Source organism: Gymnoscopelus braueri, assembly GCF_963280865.1.
Source record: "Gymnoscopelus braueri genome assembly, chromosome: 2".
NCBI lineage: Eukaryota > Metazoa > Chordata > Actinopteri > Myctophiformes > Myctophidae > Gymnoscopelus > Gymnoscopelus braueri.
Genome location: NC_137604.1, coordinates 37,027,231 through 37,043,454, shown reverse-complemented (window position 1 = coordinate 37,043,454; position 16,224 = coordinate 37,027,231). Strand labels below are relative to the sequence as shown.

The 16,224-nt window shown below is 41.7% G+C and overlaps 2 protein-coding genes across 2 annotated transcripts; both read right to left on the bottom strand.

Annotated features, from left to right (window-relative positions):
• Window positions 1–4,074: 4,074 nt before the first annotated feature.
• On the bottom strand, window positions 4,075–7,377 carry LOC308095447 (E3 ubiquitin-protein ligase TRIM39-like). The gene is made up of 3 exons (XM_080442506.1): window positions 7,311–7,377; window positions 4,842–5,903; window positions 4,075–4,458 (listed from the first exon to the last, which is right to left on the bottom strand). The coding sequence occupies exons 1-3, from the start codon at window positions 7,344–7,346 to the stop codon at window positions 4,084–4,086; spliced, it is 1,473 nt and encodes a 490-aa protein (XP_080298632.1). The 5' UTR covers window positions 7,347–7,377; the 3' UTR covers window positions 4,075–4,083.
• Window positions 7,378–13,223: 5,846 nt separating this feature from the next.
• Window positions 13,224–15,697, bottom strand: LOC308101700 (E3 ubiquitin-protein ligase TRIM21-like). Its single transcript, XM_080451149.1, has 2 exons — window positions 15,632–15,697; window positions 13,224–15,382 (listed from the first exon to the last, which is right to left on the bottom strand). Exon 2 carries the CDS (start codon window positions 15,371–15,373, stop codon window positions 13,760–13,762), a length of 1,614 nt encoding a protein of 537 aa, XP_080307275.1. The 5' UTR covers window positions 15,374–15,382; window positions 15,632–15,697; the 3' UTR covers window positions 13,224–13,759.
• Window positions 15,698–16,224: the final 527 nt, after the last annotated feature.

Sequence of the window (16,224 nt, the reverse complement as noted above, 5' to 3'; positions counted from 1 at the left end):
TAATGTCCCATGGGATTTGTTTTTAACCCTGAACCCAAACCCAAAAATGGAAAACATAGAAAACAGCAAAAAAGCAAAAAAAACTAGCCTGATTTATTTTTTCAGAGTACATCTTTTGTGTCCCTTTTTGTCTAGAGCCCTAGGGGTAAGCCTATTAGGGATGCAATATAATGACGGAAAGGACAACTGAATTTCATCAAGTCCAGGAAGCAAAACAGCAAACACCTAGAGGAAAAAAACATCTAAGAGATTCCACAGGTATTTTTAACCTGGCATTTTTAACAAATGAACATCTTTAACAAATTACATGACCTGCCTGGTGAAACATGTTCAACAACTCTTATGAACATATGAACATGTGGTGTGGTATGTACATTTTATGTGCTATTTTAAGTGTCTTGCTCAGGGACACTTCATGGGACCTTCGGCTTCCCAGGCGGGCTGTCTGACCATTCAGCTATTGTCGCCCAACGGGGTACGAGGAATGACCAATAGACACTGGTCAGTGGGGTCCTGGACATTAGGCTACTATATGTTTCAAAGTGAGGCTCTACAAAATACTCAACCCAGTACTTTAGTCAAAGTATAGCCTAGCCTACTCCTGGTGAAACATTACTCAACTACAAATGAAAGTTGCTCAGTCAAATGAAATAGATGCTTTTAAAGGTAGGGTAAGTGATATTTTTTGGTTAAAACAAAAAGTTTTGTATTAAAAGGTTAAAGCACTATATTCTGATAGTAATAATTGCTAGCTATAGAGTGCTTGTTCAGTCACAGGGGTCTCCCTGTCTCTCCAGCTCTTTAATAAACAGAAAATATATTTTCAGGTAGGTGACAACATTTCAGCCAATCAGGAGAGAGTACCCATTTATCGTCTTCATTTTTATAGTGTTCCGGTTCCAATTTGTTCCGCTCATTTCTTTGTGTCACCACTTCCAATTTCACTTGTTTAATCTGTATCCTGACTGAGTTCCAGAATGGATAAAATTGGTATCCTGACCTGAAAACGCATTTTCTGTTTATTGAAGAGCTGGAGAGACATGGAGACTCCTATTACTGAACAAACACTCTATAGAAAAGAGTACTATCAGAATATAGAGCTATTTAACACTTTTATTTTGACCAAAGAAAATCACTTACCCTACCTGCCCTGCCCGGTGTTCTAAGGTACACCGGGCTCTAGAATCAAACCCCTGTATCACTTGCCGCTCTTTTTCTCAAATGGGTTGACGCTCACACCTAGCGCCTGCGAGGCGAAGTCCTCCCTTGCAGAAAGGTAGGCCTACTCACACACATCACTGCCCCACCAAACCTGGTAAACCCTCCCTCCGGAAATCTCATTTCTATTTGATTCCAGGAGTGAGTCTGGCCTGATAGCCCATTCTGCAATATTGGCTGTGGGCTGGAGTTGGGCGGGAGTAATAACGTTGACTGACAACCCCTTCAACGGGACTTTTGAGACAGCCATGCCCAAAATGGGTTGCCTTATTCGGATACATGGGTGTCACTGCCCGCCCCTACCGGTTCTCTAAATTTTTATTTTTAAATAGGCTTTGTCATGATTAATTGACCACATATATGAAGTTAAACAACTAAATTCTATCCAAACGATTTCTTATAAGTTAATTCCGTGCCTCAAAATAGAAGTTAGAGAGCTTTTTGAAGTAAAAAAATAGCGGAGAATATAGCGGACAAGAAAAAGATGGCTGCCGTTCGTGTTTTGGGCTCACTCGAACTCGCCACCTGATTGGCCAACTGCCGCTGTCAATCACAGAACGATGTGCGACGACGCTGATAGGCTCGGTTAGTTGGTAATTCCACTAGAAACCCCCACAATGGGCTATCAGGCCAGACTCACTCCTGGAATCAAATAGAAATGAGATTTCCGGAGGGAGGGTTTACCAGGCTACACCAAACCATGATGGGCCCATCTATTGCACCTTGGGTCGAATGTATGTGTTTCTTCGGCAGTGTGAGCTGGTACCTTTGCCTGGCAGAGGACACCCCCTGTAATGTAATATTATATAAAGTAATGTAATCTCTGAAACCAATGTAATGACCAGTGGATTTCTCTTGTGAGGCAAGAGCCAGGCAATAGCTTTCAACAGGAACACTTTATTAGTAGCACACGTTGATCAAACCAACTCAGATAACCCCATACCTCTTGATGTTAAACACATAAAATAATAAATAACTAGAAAAAGTGCTCCTCGGAGCACAGGTCTCCGCCAGGTTAGGTAGGTTATTGTGGCCTCCTGGTGGCGCTATAATAGGCCAATGTGAAAAGGGTGCCATTTATTCTTAGGCCTTTCATGGCAATCAGACCTTGCATTCATGATTTGAGGCATTTTGTTCTAAAAATGTGTTTTGCTAAATTAGACCTGCTGGTGGCGCTTTAACAGGCCAATGTGAAAAGGCTGGCATTTCTTCCTCGGCCTAATGGGAATTTGCGTGTGAAATTGCACGGAAAGCGTTCATGATTTGAGGCATTTTGTTCAAAACGGACCAATCCTGAAAATTTTGGAAGCCAACCTTAGCCAATGAGGATGGAATATGGACAATCGGACAGATCCGTGTTGATCACATGACTATAGAGATACTGTGTACCGATTTGCATGACATTTGGATAAAATCTGTAGGAGTAAAAGGGTTTTGCACAAATCGGCCTCCTGGTGGCGCTATAACAGGCCCATGTGAAAAATTTGGGGCAGAGGTTCTGAATTGGCATCCAGGGAGTGTGCGTGTACAGTTTCACAGCGACGGGGCCAACGGTGCCTGAGATTAGCTGTTCACAGACAGATGGACGGACGGACACACAAACGGACACACAAACGGACGGACGGACAGGGGGTAAAACATACTCTCTCGCCATGCCTTTCGGCCTGGCGGAGACAATGATGCAACACACATACATTCTCTAACAATTGGTCCTACACAAAAAACATTGCATTAAACACAGCGTCACGTTATAACAAATGCCAATTTCCAGGAACTGACATAATGCATAATGTCATATTACTACAACCACTTCAATACACGTAACCGCACACAGTTGAGAGGCCCACCAATGAATTGGCTGGATTTGAAGTGGGCTAGGTTCGATTCTCATCCCATTCCTTAAGGTCTTAGACATGTCTGCAAATTTGAACCCCCGACCCCCCCCCCCAAATACACACACACACACACACACACACACACACACACACACACACACACACACACACACACACACACTTGTGAAGACTATTCCTTGTTTCCCATGTTGTGTAATACCCTAGACCATTGGTTCCCAAACAATGGGTCGGGACCCATTTGTGGTCACAACACATTTTCATGGGTCACGAGTAAATAAATATCCCTTTATTTTTTGTTTCCTACATTTTGTTACATAAGAAAATCCCCAAAAATGTAAACTATTTCATGATTTAAAAACTAATTTAAATCAAAGAAATTACATAAGTTAGAAAACAATGCTTAAGAAGTAGTGAAAATAGCCTAAATGTACAATTTTCAATAGTTTGGGTCCTGGTGAGACATCAAATCTCAAACTAAAAAGTTTGGGAACCAGTGCCTAGACAACCCCTCCACCCTTCAGAAGTAAAGGAGAGAAAGTGGTCCCAGTAGCTGCCAGCTGCTTGAAGCCCCTCTGTCAGCACTTCTATCTTCTCCCAGGGACAAACAGTAAAGAGAGATCTGGTCAGCTCAGCTCGCCACGGGTCCAAATGGACCATTACAGGTCTGTAACTCTGAGAGTGTACAACTGGAACCAAATGGACCACACTCTCACACTGCAGATTTTAGAGTAGATTGGGGTTCCACCACAGATAACCCATTGTACACTAGTCTCTCAGAGTTACAGACCGGAAAGGGCCCATTTGGATCGCTGGTGGTCTCCTAACCTGATGTTGAGCCTACTGGCTGGATAATACAGTACATAACAAATGCAAAATTAATGTCTTGTTTTTCATTAGAATGCATCTGGTACAACAGTTAAATGGCTTGATTTGAAATGACAGTTAAATTAACCCTTCAGTATACACATTTGTTGTCTTCATTGAAAACTACACTGAGGATTAAATTAATCTAATCTGTGTGATTGACAGGAGAGATGGTCAGACCACCATCGTTGAAACATGGATTAAGGATTGGATAGAGTTTGCCAGTGAAGGTGCAGCCAGTGAAAGTGTAGAGATGAACTCTGGTCTCCACATCATAAAAGGAGACCAGACCCTCCTCATAATCCACAAACACTCCCACTGTCTGGAGCTTCTCTGTTACAGGGAGGAGGACAGGAGGGTCAGCAAGAGCCCTGTACTGATTTCCATTCATCAACCATATAGACCAGTAACCCTTGTTGGGACTCTGTGTGTTTGAGTCCTTCCTGTTGATGGACTCTCTGGCCACTCCTACACTCCAGTGAGTCTTCCCTTTAACCTGAACCTCATAGTAAAACCTTCTCTGACATTCAGAGAATATCTCTTTGTTGTGTGGGAGATTCTTCTTTATTGTTCCACGACTCACTTGTTTTCCATCCTCAGACAGGATGAGTTCACGGTGTGCTGTATCAGGGTCCAGAGTCACATCCACTGCATAATGCTGGATCCTCCTCATAAGGATAATTCATTTTAACAGGACGTTCATGAAAGTCCTTGCGGGCTTGTTTCCAATGAGGGCCTGTGAGCAATTAGGGGTTAAGAGTCTTGCTCAGGGACAAATTTCATTTCATCGACACATATGCTGGCGTGGCCTGGAATCGTACCTGTGGCAACCAGGGCCTCTGGCTCCCTAGGCGGGCTCACTAACCACTCAGCTATGGCCGCCCTCAGATCAGCATCACGTACCTTCTTCCCCATCTCTTGACCTAGTGTCTTCAGAGTGGTCCTCACAGTCCCCACAAATGAAGACTGATGGACATTGACCTTTGTCCAGTCCTTGGTGGGTGGAGGAGTGTTGATGGATGGGAAGTTCTGGAGGAGGTGGAGGTGGTCTTCAGTGTATGAGAGCTGCTTCAGCTCAGAGCTTCTCTTCTTTAACTCAATGATTTCTTGTTGCAGATCTTTGATGAAGCCTTCAGCCTGTTTCTCTGTTGTTTTCTGCTTCTCTTCAATCACATCAATGAGCTCAGCCTGGCTTCTCTGAATACAGCTGATCAGAGCAGTGAAGACCTGCACACCGTTTGCTATCTCTCTGTCTGCATCTTTCTTACCGAGTTCTACTGAGTGTGTGACCTCCTGAATCTTCTCTTGTCTATCCTGGATCATCTGCTTAACTTCAGCCTCTGTCTTTCCCAGCTCAGCCTTCTTTCCTTCATATGCCTCTTTCAGAGATACAATTTGATGTAACTTGTGGTCTGACTTTGTGCAGATCTGACAAACACACATGTTGTCTGTCCTACAGAACAGCTCCAGAGGTTTGTCATGTTTCTTACAAATAAAGTCTTCCATGTTCTTTACAGGGTCGATTAGTTTGTGTCGTTTTAATGCTGAGACTCTCTGATGAGGCTCCAGGTGAGTCTCACAGTAGGAGATCAGACACACCAGGCAGGACTTCAAGGCTTTGAGCTTGGTCTCAGTACAGACGTCACAGGACACTTCATCTGGATCAGCAGGTTCTTGGTTTGTGCTGCAAGTTTTGTTCAGCTGCTTGCAGTGCTTGAATTTCCTGAACTGATCAGCCATCTCAGAAATGAAAGTATTGACAAAGACGCCTGGTCTCTTACAGAAGATTGTTTGACATAGTGGACACTGACACACATCACTAGTGTCCCAGTAATGTGTGATGCAGGTTTTGCAATAGTTGTGTCCACATGGAGTGCTGACTGGATCAGTGAACACATCCAGACAGATAGAACACAGGAACTGCTCTTCAGACAGGAGAATGATGGCAGAGGCCATGTCTAAACACTGAAAATAAATACAAAGAATAATAACTTCTCATAGTTAAGAATTGGATCTGCAATAGAGCACAATCATGTTGACAAGGAAATACTACAGGCTACTACTGTACTCCCTGGAAACCATACTAATTGATTTGAAACATTAGACTGGGGAATTCTAGCCTTGTGAATGTCTGTGATATTACATACATTTCATGTATTCCAAATACACAGCCATAGATCTATATATATATATATATATATATATATATATATATATATAGCCATATGCCCGCCTGGGTAGCAGCCTGATCTTCGTGGCATTAATCTTTTTCGCGCTGCGTGTGTACTCACCCAATAATTAAGTTGTGCGACTTGGAGTCAGATATTGTCCTCCAGTTACATATCCATTTGAAAGTTCTGGCAGAAGAATTTGCTTAGTAAAATAGGAAAATATCTGACTCCAAGTCGCAGGAACTAATTATTGAGTGAGTATACACACGCAGCGCTGTGAAGTTTTATGCCGCAAAGATCAGGCTGCTACCCGGACGGGCATACCACCGATCTATGGCTGTGTATTTGGAACGCATGAAATGTATGTACAGTAAGGGAGAACGGGGTAAGATGAGCAAGTGGGTAAGTTGATCCTCCCCCTTTATGTAGAAAACTTGTCATGTGACCTTAAATTTAGTAAACATCCATCATCCAAAGCAAATTTACCCAGGTCTAAAAATGTATATCATACATGTTGGTGATTTGCAAATGGATAAAACCATGTGAAAAATTTAGCAAATAAATTGTCTCAAGTATTATTCTGTTCTGCCAATGTTGTCTAAAATGGTGGCTGTAGGGTAAAATGAACCAAATGCCCAGGGGCAAATTGAGCCAATTATTATTATAATCACTATTCATATTGTGTATTATGTCTTTGCTACACAAATTATGCTGAATGACCTTTAATTTGGATGAATATACTCATTTAAGAGAAGTTTGCAATATTGTATTAACAATTGCAAATATTCTGAACAACAAACTTTATTTAATTGGCTTTAAATAACTGTTAAGAAAATAAATAAGACTATTTGCAAAAGGGAAATGTGTTATTACATTATTTTTGATAAGTGTAAACCTTATTTGCTAAACTTTAAACTTTAAAAAAAAAACATATCATGTGGGTCAACATACCCCTTGACTTGGATCAATGTACCCCTAACCTGGGGCAAGTTGAGCCAGTGTTTATGGCCCTTTGTCATAGATGCTTACTCATAATTTCAACTGATAGAAGACATTCTGAAATAAGTGTTCAGATTTTACTTCCATCTAATTTTGCCTTGCTTCCAGGACAACTTAAGTGAAAAGTGGCTCATCTTACCCCGTTCTCTCTCACTATCACAGACACTGCTGTGAAGTCACTGTTCTAGGGTCAGATCCTCACCGCATTCTCGGGTGTAGGGTTGGTCACTTCCTCCATGGCGGGGTCCTGGCCCTCCTCTGCTCCGGCCCCCGGCTTCATGTTCTCACGACCAGGATGCGGAGCGTTGCCGCGGCCGCGTCATTCTTGGCCACCTTCTTACTGGTTCCCTCGGCAACAGGGAACAGCCTCCCATCCAACACAACACCACCTGCATGGGGAACCTGATGGGAGAGAATTCATCATTAGACATCATTAGAATCATTAGATAGAAGTCAGTGGAATCGTTGGGCCTCATTCACTAACCAGGTCGTTAATTCCCAATATTATTTGCGTGTCAAGGGTTGTGTATATTGCATAAGACAATTCTGAGGTGCGATTCAAGAAAGGGAGTGCAGAGCCTTGATTTGTGCGGATCACAGGTGTGTCTCATTTTTGTTTGCAGGTCACAAGCGTGCTCCCGTGTTGATCATATGCATTGTTCAGTGTATTTTGGCAAGCAAGTCCCTCAAACGATGGATCCGCTGAACGTTAATAAAGTAATAGCCTACTCGCATGTGTAAGGAGAATAGGAAGTTTACATAGTTTAACCTCACGACCAAAAGCTAATAAAACTTGGAAAGTATATTATATTATATAAGCCCTTTCTACTGAACAATTGCTTGCTCACCTTTGCCGAGGTAAAAAGATGATGCTGGAATCTGCCATTATCCGTTAATTTTTGATCAGAGCTTATTGATTACTGACAGGAAATCCGTCCTTTGGACAAACATATCCTATCCACAGTCCTAAAAGAATTGGAAATGGAATGGGCACAGCTAGATTTCATCCATACTGTATATCCATACTGTATCCCCATCAGACACTTTCATTCAGCACTAAATGTGTCAACTTAAAATGAATACAAATCGGCTGAATTTGCACGTCAACCGATTTCTATAATATACATCCAAGCAATAGATCGTTTAACAGACATATTTTGTCTTTTCTTTTTTATGTGATGAATGTTGGTCACATAAATATCTTATTGAGGTGCGGATATGCGGATAAGAACAAATTATGTGCGGACCCAAGCTTAGTGAATGAGGCCCATTGAATAGAATTCAATAGAATCATTGATTAGAATTCAGTAGAATCCTCCAATAGAATTTAGTAGAATAATTTAGTAGAATCCTTCACTAGAATTTAGTAGAATGATTAAATACAATTCAGTAGAACCATTGAATAGAATTCACTAGAATTGTTGAATGGAATTCAAGGATTTGTAGATCAGAACTTGTAGATCAGCTATTTTCACAATGTTGATAGAGAGGTGTCTGGTCAAAAATAAAGTGATATTTGATTTTGTCCATATCGCCCAGTCCTGGTGAGAACAACAGTGTACAGAAACATGTCCTGTCTGGCAACATACTGATGGAAACGATAAACTGATAACGGGACTGACCGCGGGTCGTGCGAGGGTCCTGACTGGTCCAGGAGCTGACCGGGTTTTGGCCTGCTGACCGGGTTCTTCAGACGCACCTCCTACTGCTTGGCCCAGATGTTCTGAGGGGGGTGGGGCGGCACGCCGTGCCCGGGCGGCCCGCACGCCGTCCAGCAGCTCGTCGCCCGGGTCCCGCCGGATCTCTGGGAGGAACTCTGGGATGTCGTCCGAGGCCCACTGGCCACCGTTGGTGTCATCGTCCTGGTGAAAGACAAACAATTATAATAAAACAAAGTTACAAAGTGCTTTATATAAAACGGATGGAACAAAAAATAAGTAATGATAAACTTTATTTTTGAAGCACTTATCAAAACAAACTGACAACTTGAAATATTTGATTTAAGTTTCTATTTGAGAACATTCAAGCAAACATGTACACATTATGTTAAGTTTCTTTTATTTTAGCTCTATGCAAAAAAAAGACGAAAATAACAGACTCACAAGCTTACGTGTCACAACATGATGCATTGTGAGCCAGTAGATCTGCTATTTTTGAAAAAAAAAATGAACTTTCGCCTATAATGAAATAGCGACACCACGTCAAAAGTGGTATATAAAAAAAAACATTCAGGTCACTTCGGCCATAAAATAACGATGTCATCAAAAAAGTCAAATAATGGTCTGGCTTTCGTGAGATAAACATGAAAAGGCACGCACATCCTGCACACTGGATCGCGCTCTAGAGCCTGTACCAGTGTGCGGACTCCATTTGTTTGTCAGGCTCTAGTTAGAAGCTCCACCCACCTCGTCCATGAATGGCCGCGGCTGCAGCTCCATTAGTGGTCGTGGATGCTGCTGGAAGGTGATGGAGGTGTCCTTCCCAGCAGTGGGGGCGTCGCCCTGGGAGGCCTTCAGGCTCCTCTCCATCCTCTCGCGCCTGTGCCTGGACAGCTCCCAGGTGGGCGGGGTCACGTCGCCGTTCTTGGTGACGTCACCTTGCTTCTCCAGGGCGTAGAGGGTGGGGCTGACCTGTAGGGTTAGTCGCGATCGTGACATTTTAGTTGACGGGTTAATTGTCGTACAAATACGTGGTGATTAATGATTTGATTGACACATAATTGTGTTTTTTTGGCATTGAATATTGGAACATATTAATAAAAATGACATTTCTGTTTGGCTTTTAGGGTGTGTAAACAAGGGTTACACTGGGCAGATATGTACACAGATGTACAAATATACACAGAAATGACCAGTAGCAATAATGAAAATAAATAAGGTACTACCATAGAGTTAAAAAATAACGTACTACGTTTACTAGTACTAATACTTACTAGTATACTATTATACTCCAGGGTACTACAGCCAACAGGCTATATCCTTAATTTTATACTTTCAAAAATGTTCTAAAATAGCAAAAAAAAATGTCTATCCACAAGCTTAGAACGCACCGCGCCACGACACGTTGTGAGCTTGTAGATTGGCAATTTTTTTCAACAGGTTATAAATGGATACGAATCTGACCATTATTCAAAATAATTGCCATCAGGTGATGATGTAATAATCCTGACAGGCCTATGTAGGGCTGACCTGTTTGGCGTTCTTCAGGCCCAGGTTCTTGGCGATGACCAGCGCCGTGGCCTCGCCGCTCTCCAGGAGGTACTTCATCACCTGCTCCTTCTGTCCCCCAATGATGATGGCAGTGCTGGAGGCAGGGACGGAAAAAGGATTAGTAGATGAATAACCAACAAAATAACGAAAACTGCAGTTTTTTTTTATTAAAAATGGTTTACAACAAAAAATAGAAACTAGGCTTTGCAAAAAAAAACATATCGTCGCTGTCGTTTGGAAAACTTGTATGTCCAAAACTGCTCCATTTTTGTTATATTTTTTTCTTTTTTCTTGACAATCTACCCTCGTTTTACAGTCAATAAGGGCCGGCGCGCCCATTAGGCAGAGTAGGCAGTTGCCTAGGGCACTACTAGGGGGGGGGCGCCAAAAAAAAAAAAAAGAAACTTTTTTTTGTTTGTTTCCAGGCTCTAGGTGGCGCTGTGGCAGAAAACGGTGGCGCGGTGGGGGGGGGCGCCAGGATTTTTTTTGCCTAGGGCGCCAAATTGCCTAGCACCGGCCCCTAAACAAAAATTTAAAAAACTAAACTAAAACCATTTCACACAATTAAACCCACTTTAAAAACCAAACTGATACAGAAAACAGTCAAAACTAAATAAAAACTAAAAACTAATGAAAGATTCAAAACCATAATAACCTTGGGACAGAATGGTCGGTGGCGGTCGCCGGTTGCATGTTGTCGACTGACATTTTAGTTGACAGGTTAATTATCCTACAAATAAGTGGTGATTCATGATTTAATTGTGTTTTTTTGGCATTGAACGTTGGAACATATTAATACAAAATACATTTCTGTTTGGCTTTTAGGGTGTGTAAACATAAGGTTACAATGGGCAGATATGACAAATGTACACAGAAATGACTGGTAGCAATAATGAAAATAAATAAGGTACTACGGCCAACAGGCTATATCCTTAATTTTATACTTGTTCTAAAATGTTCTAAAATAGCTAAACAATTGCCTATACACAAGCTTAGAACACACCGCGCCATGACACGTTGTGAGCTTGTAGATTTAAATTTTCACAAGGTTATGAATGGATACGATTCTGACCATTATTCAAAATGATTGCCATCAAGTGATTGTGTAATAATCCTGACAGCCAGGCCTACGTAGGGCTGACCTGCTTGGCGTTCTTCAGGCCCAGGTTCTTGGCGATGACCAGCGCCGTGGCCTCCGTTGAGTTGTTCCTCTGCTTTGACCGTCTCGGTTTTCACTGCGTTCGGCGGCCGAGTGTCTTCGGAGCTCTGGCGAGGACGAGGGTCGCTGCTTGCCGGTCTGCAGTTAGGATGCTCCTGGTGGCTTGTGGGAGGTTGCCTGTGCAGGCTGAGGCTCCACAGGATAGGGAGGTCTCCTTGTTTGAAAGCTCTCTGGGAGCGTTCCAGAGAGTACAGGGAAGATGGAGCTTCTTGGCCAGGTGTCTGGCCTCTACCGTCTCGCCTGGTGCCAAGCCCGTCAGGAACGTCAACGTGGTCACCTGCTGCTGGATGCCAGGCGTCAGGGAGTTAAGGGATAGATGCTCAAAGCTCTCGGACACAGAGTCTGGGTCGGGTACCGGTGGCGGTGAAGAACTGATTGTGTTTTGTGGCTTTAGTCTGGTTGGGACTCCAGAGGCGCGGCGGAACGTAGCTGGACTGACCTCCTCCTACTGGGGCAGATGAGATTAGGGCTGTTACGGACATGAACGATTTATGAGACGATTAAGTGTCAGAAATATAAGAGCTATAACGATGTACTTGTGTTTTTGGCATTGAATCAAAAAAAGGCTACATATAAATCTAAATTACATTTTAGTTTGCATCTTGCACTTTGTAAGCAAAAATTGCACAGGGCAGGACAAAAAATATACAAAGAAATGACTGACAATGACCAGACCAGTACCAATCATCAAAATAAATAATGTACTTAATTAGTGATCAAATAGGCCGATAGCGATAATAAGAGCCTATTGAAACCTTACAATAAATAAAAATTAAATCATATCTATACCTCACTCACCTGTCTATGTCCTTAAGTATTCTCTGTTAATGTGAGGTCTTTATAGACAATATGATCTCTACTCAGCTGTCACACTGCTGAGATACACATAATAATCTATAATATATAGCATAATCCAGCTGAACAGCGTACATCAGGTTAGACATAAGGTGCATATGTTTAGGTACAAAGATGCTACTGTAGCACTCAGGTCCACAAAGCAGCATTGACCATGATATAAGGGCAAACATGTGTCAGTGTATTCTCAGGTTCAACCACATAGTCCAAGACCATCCTGAAGACAGGCGGTGGTCCTGCCTTGTTCAACAGTCTGGTGGTAGCCGGTAGCCCATCTGAAAAAGAATGTCAGATGGGGGTCCCGCGGCCAAACACTAATTTGGGACCACTGATCATGTCAGTATCATGTCAGTATCATGGTCATTATCATGTCGGTTCCATGGTCAGTAAAATGGATCAAATCATGATTTTTAAATTATATCACAGGATAAAAATAAAAAATCTAACCTTTTTTTTAAGAAATTCATAAAATCTAAGAAATTAATTTTAAGAAGTAGTGAAAATAGCAGATTTACAAACTCACAGCTTGTAGATCGGCTATTTTCACTAGCAGGTCCCGGGGAGACATTTCTCTTTTGGGTCTCGAGCCAAAATGTTTTGGACCACTGCTTCAGATCAGATGTTAATAAGAAGTTAAAAGTTATACATTTATACTACAACCTAAAAATAAAAATAAAAAAAACAGCAATGAGTGTCATTCATTAAGTTTATTTAGTTTTGCACTACAAAGTGTGTACAATTCAAGCAGTTCACAGGCATTTGCACATAGTACAATTAGAGATTTCTATTTAAAAAATCACTTTTCATCTTCTATAATTGATAACATGCAGCTTCATAAAAGGACCAATTATTGACATCAGAATCATTGCATTCCTATTTTCAATTAACTCTTGTACCAAGAAATAAATGTAGACTATATTTCCACAGTCTTACAGAAAAGAAATACATTTTAACCACTTTAACCCTGGCGTTTCTATTTTGGCCATGTCATTATAAGCAAAAATGTTTAAACCTTTTTAAAAAGATGATTAAAAAAAACAGATTTTTTTTCTTCTTCAGAAAATAGCATAACTACAAGCTCACAAACAATGTGTCACGGTGCGAAATGTTGCGAGCTTGTGGATCTGTTATTTTTGAATAGCTGAAGTATAAACTAGGATTTCAGTACATACACATGTTTCAATGGAGAACTAATTTACCATAATTAGTCTGTACTAGTAGTTATACATCACAAATGCTTGTTTTTCATTAGAATGTATCTGTTACAACAGTTAAATGACTTGATTTGAAATTACAGTAAAATTAACCTTTCAATAGCCTATACACATCTGTTGTCTTAATTGAAAACTGATTGAGGATTAAATTAGTCTAATCTGTGTGACCAACCGGAGAGATGATCAGAGGAGCAGAGTTTTTACCACCATCGTTGAAAGCTGGATTGACGATTGCATAGAGTTTGTCAGTGAAGGTGCAGCCAGTGAAAGAATAGAGATGAACTCTGGTCTCCACCTCATAAAAGGAGACCAGACCCTCCTCATAATCCACAAACACTCCCACTGTCTGGACCTCCTCTCTTACAGGGAGGCGGACAGGAGGGTCAGCAAGAGCCTCGTACTCATTTCTATTTAACCATATAGACCAGTAACCGTTGTTGGGACTGTTTGATAGTTTCCTATTGATGGACTCTTTGGCCACTCCTACACCCCAACAAGTCTTCCCTTTAACCTGAACCTCATAGTAAAACCTTCCTGAGGAGAAGCTTTGTTTTCCTAAAACACGTGTATATTCAGAGAATCTCTCTTTGTTGTCTGGGAGATTCTTCCTTATGTTTCCAAGACTCACTTGTTTTCCATCCTCAGACAGGATGAGTTGGCAGTGTGCTGTATCAGGGTCCAGAGTCAAATCTACTGCATATTGTTGGATCCTCCTCAGCTCAACATCACGTAGCTTCTTCTCCATCTCTTGACTGAGTGCCTTCTCTAGCTGAGCCACAGCTGTCCTCACTGTCCCCACATATGAAGATGGATGGAGGCTGACATTTGTCCACTCCTTGGTGGGTGGAGGGATGTTGATGGATGGGAAGTTCTGGAGGAGATGGAGGTGGTCTTCAGTGTGTGAGAGCTGCTTCAACTCAGAGCTTCTCTTCTTTAACTCAGTGATTTCTTGTTGCAGATCTTTGATGAAGCCTTCAGCCTGTTTCTCTGTCGTTTTCTGCTTCTCTTCAATCAAATCAATGAACTCAGCCTGGCTTCTCTGAATACAGCTGATCAGAGCAGTGAAGACCTGCACACTGTCTGCTATCTCTCTGTCTGCATCTTTCTTACTGAGTTCTACTGAGTGTGTGACCTCTTGAATCTTCTCTTGTCTCTCCTGGATCATCTTCTGAATTTCAGTGTTCTTCCCTTCATATGCCTCTTTCACAGACACAATTTGATGTAACTTGTGGTCTGACTCAGTGCAGAACTGACAAACACACATGTTGTCAGTCTTACAGATCTGCTCCAGAGGTCTGTCATGTTTCTTACACATAATGCCTTCCAGGTTCTTTACAGGGTCGATTAGTTTGTGTTGTTTTAATGCTGTAACTCTCTGATGAAGCTCCAGGTGAGTCTCACAGTAGGAGATCAGACACACCAGACAGGACTTCAAGGCTTTGAGCTTGGTCTCAGTACAGACGTCACAGGACACTTCATCTGGTTCAGCAGGTTCTTGGTTTGTGCTGGAAGCTTTGTTCAGCTGCTTGGATTTATTGAACTGATCAGCCATCTCTGAAATGAAAGTATTGACAAGGACGTCTGGTCTCTTACAGAAGATTGTTTGACACAGTGGACACTGACACACATCACTAGTGTCCCAGTAATGTGTGATGCAGGTTTTGCAGTAGTTGTGTCCACATGGAGTGCTGACTGGATCAGTGAACACATCCAGACAGATAGAACACAGGAACTGCTCTTCAGACAGGAGAATGCTGGCAGAGGCCATGTCTACACACTGAAAATAAATAAAAACAATAATAACTTCTCACAGCTCAATAGTTATGAATCTGATCGGGAATAGAGCACAATCATGTTCACAACGATATACTACATGCTACTGTACTTCCTGTAAACCATACCAACTGAAACATTAAACTGGGACATTTCAAGGAATATTATAATAGAAGAAGATCATGTCTGGATTAAATTACAACTTAATTCTCAGTTACTGAATAATTATTAAATCCTTATCTGCTGTACTCACCTTTTCACTTGCGTTCGTAAAAGTCGTGTTGAAAGTTTTGTTGAGCTTGTTGTGTCGCTGACTCAATTTCACTGTTTTTTCATTTCAGTACTAATCAGTAGGTCCCTGGTTTCTCTCCTTGATTGCCCTGAGTTCATCGGTGGGTGCCAGCTGAGTGAGCGTGGTCTAAAGAGCTGAAGGATAGTGTTGAATGATTCCTGTCACTTTGGTAGAAGTGTAGAATGTATAATGTTATGTAAACATAAACATAAGCACTGCTGTACATAACTACATGATTTAACAGAGCTGCAGTGAAGAAAACACAAATAATTTACATTTTAAAACATGCCTGTCTGAGTCAGACGCAATAACACATTACAGAAGATAAACATTTTGAACATGCAGGGAAAAAACATGACAGACATAAATGAGACCTGGGCGATATGGACAAAACCAAATACTGTAGCACGCAAAAGTGGTCCAGGACCCATTTACTGAATTCTACTCCCTTTTCCCCTGCAGGTTTCCATAGTGATCTGCACTGCCTTTATCCTGGCAAGAACCAGGCAAGAAATAAGTTTTACCTTATCAATTCAATTCAATTCAATTCAAAG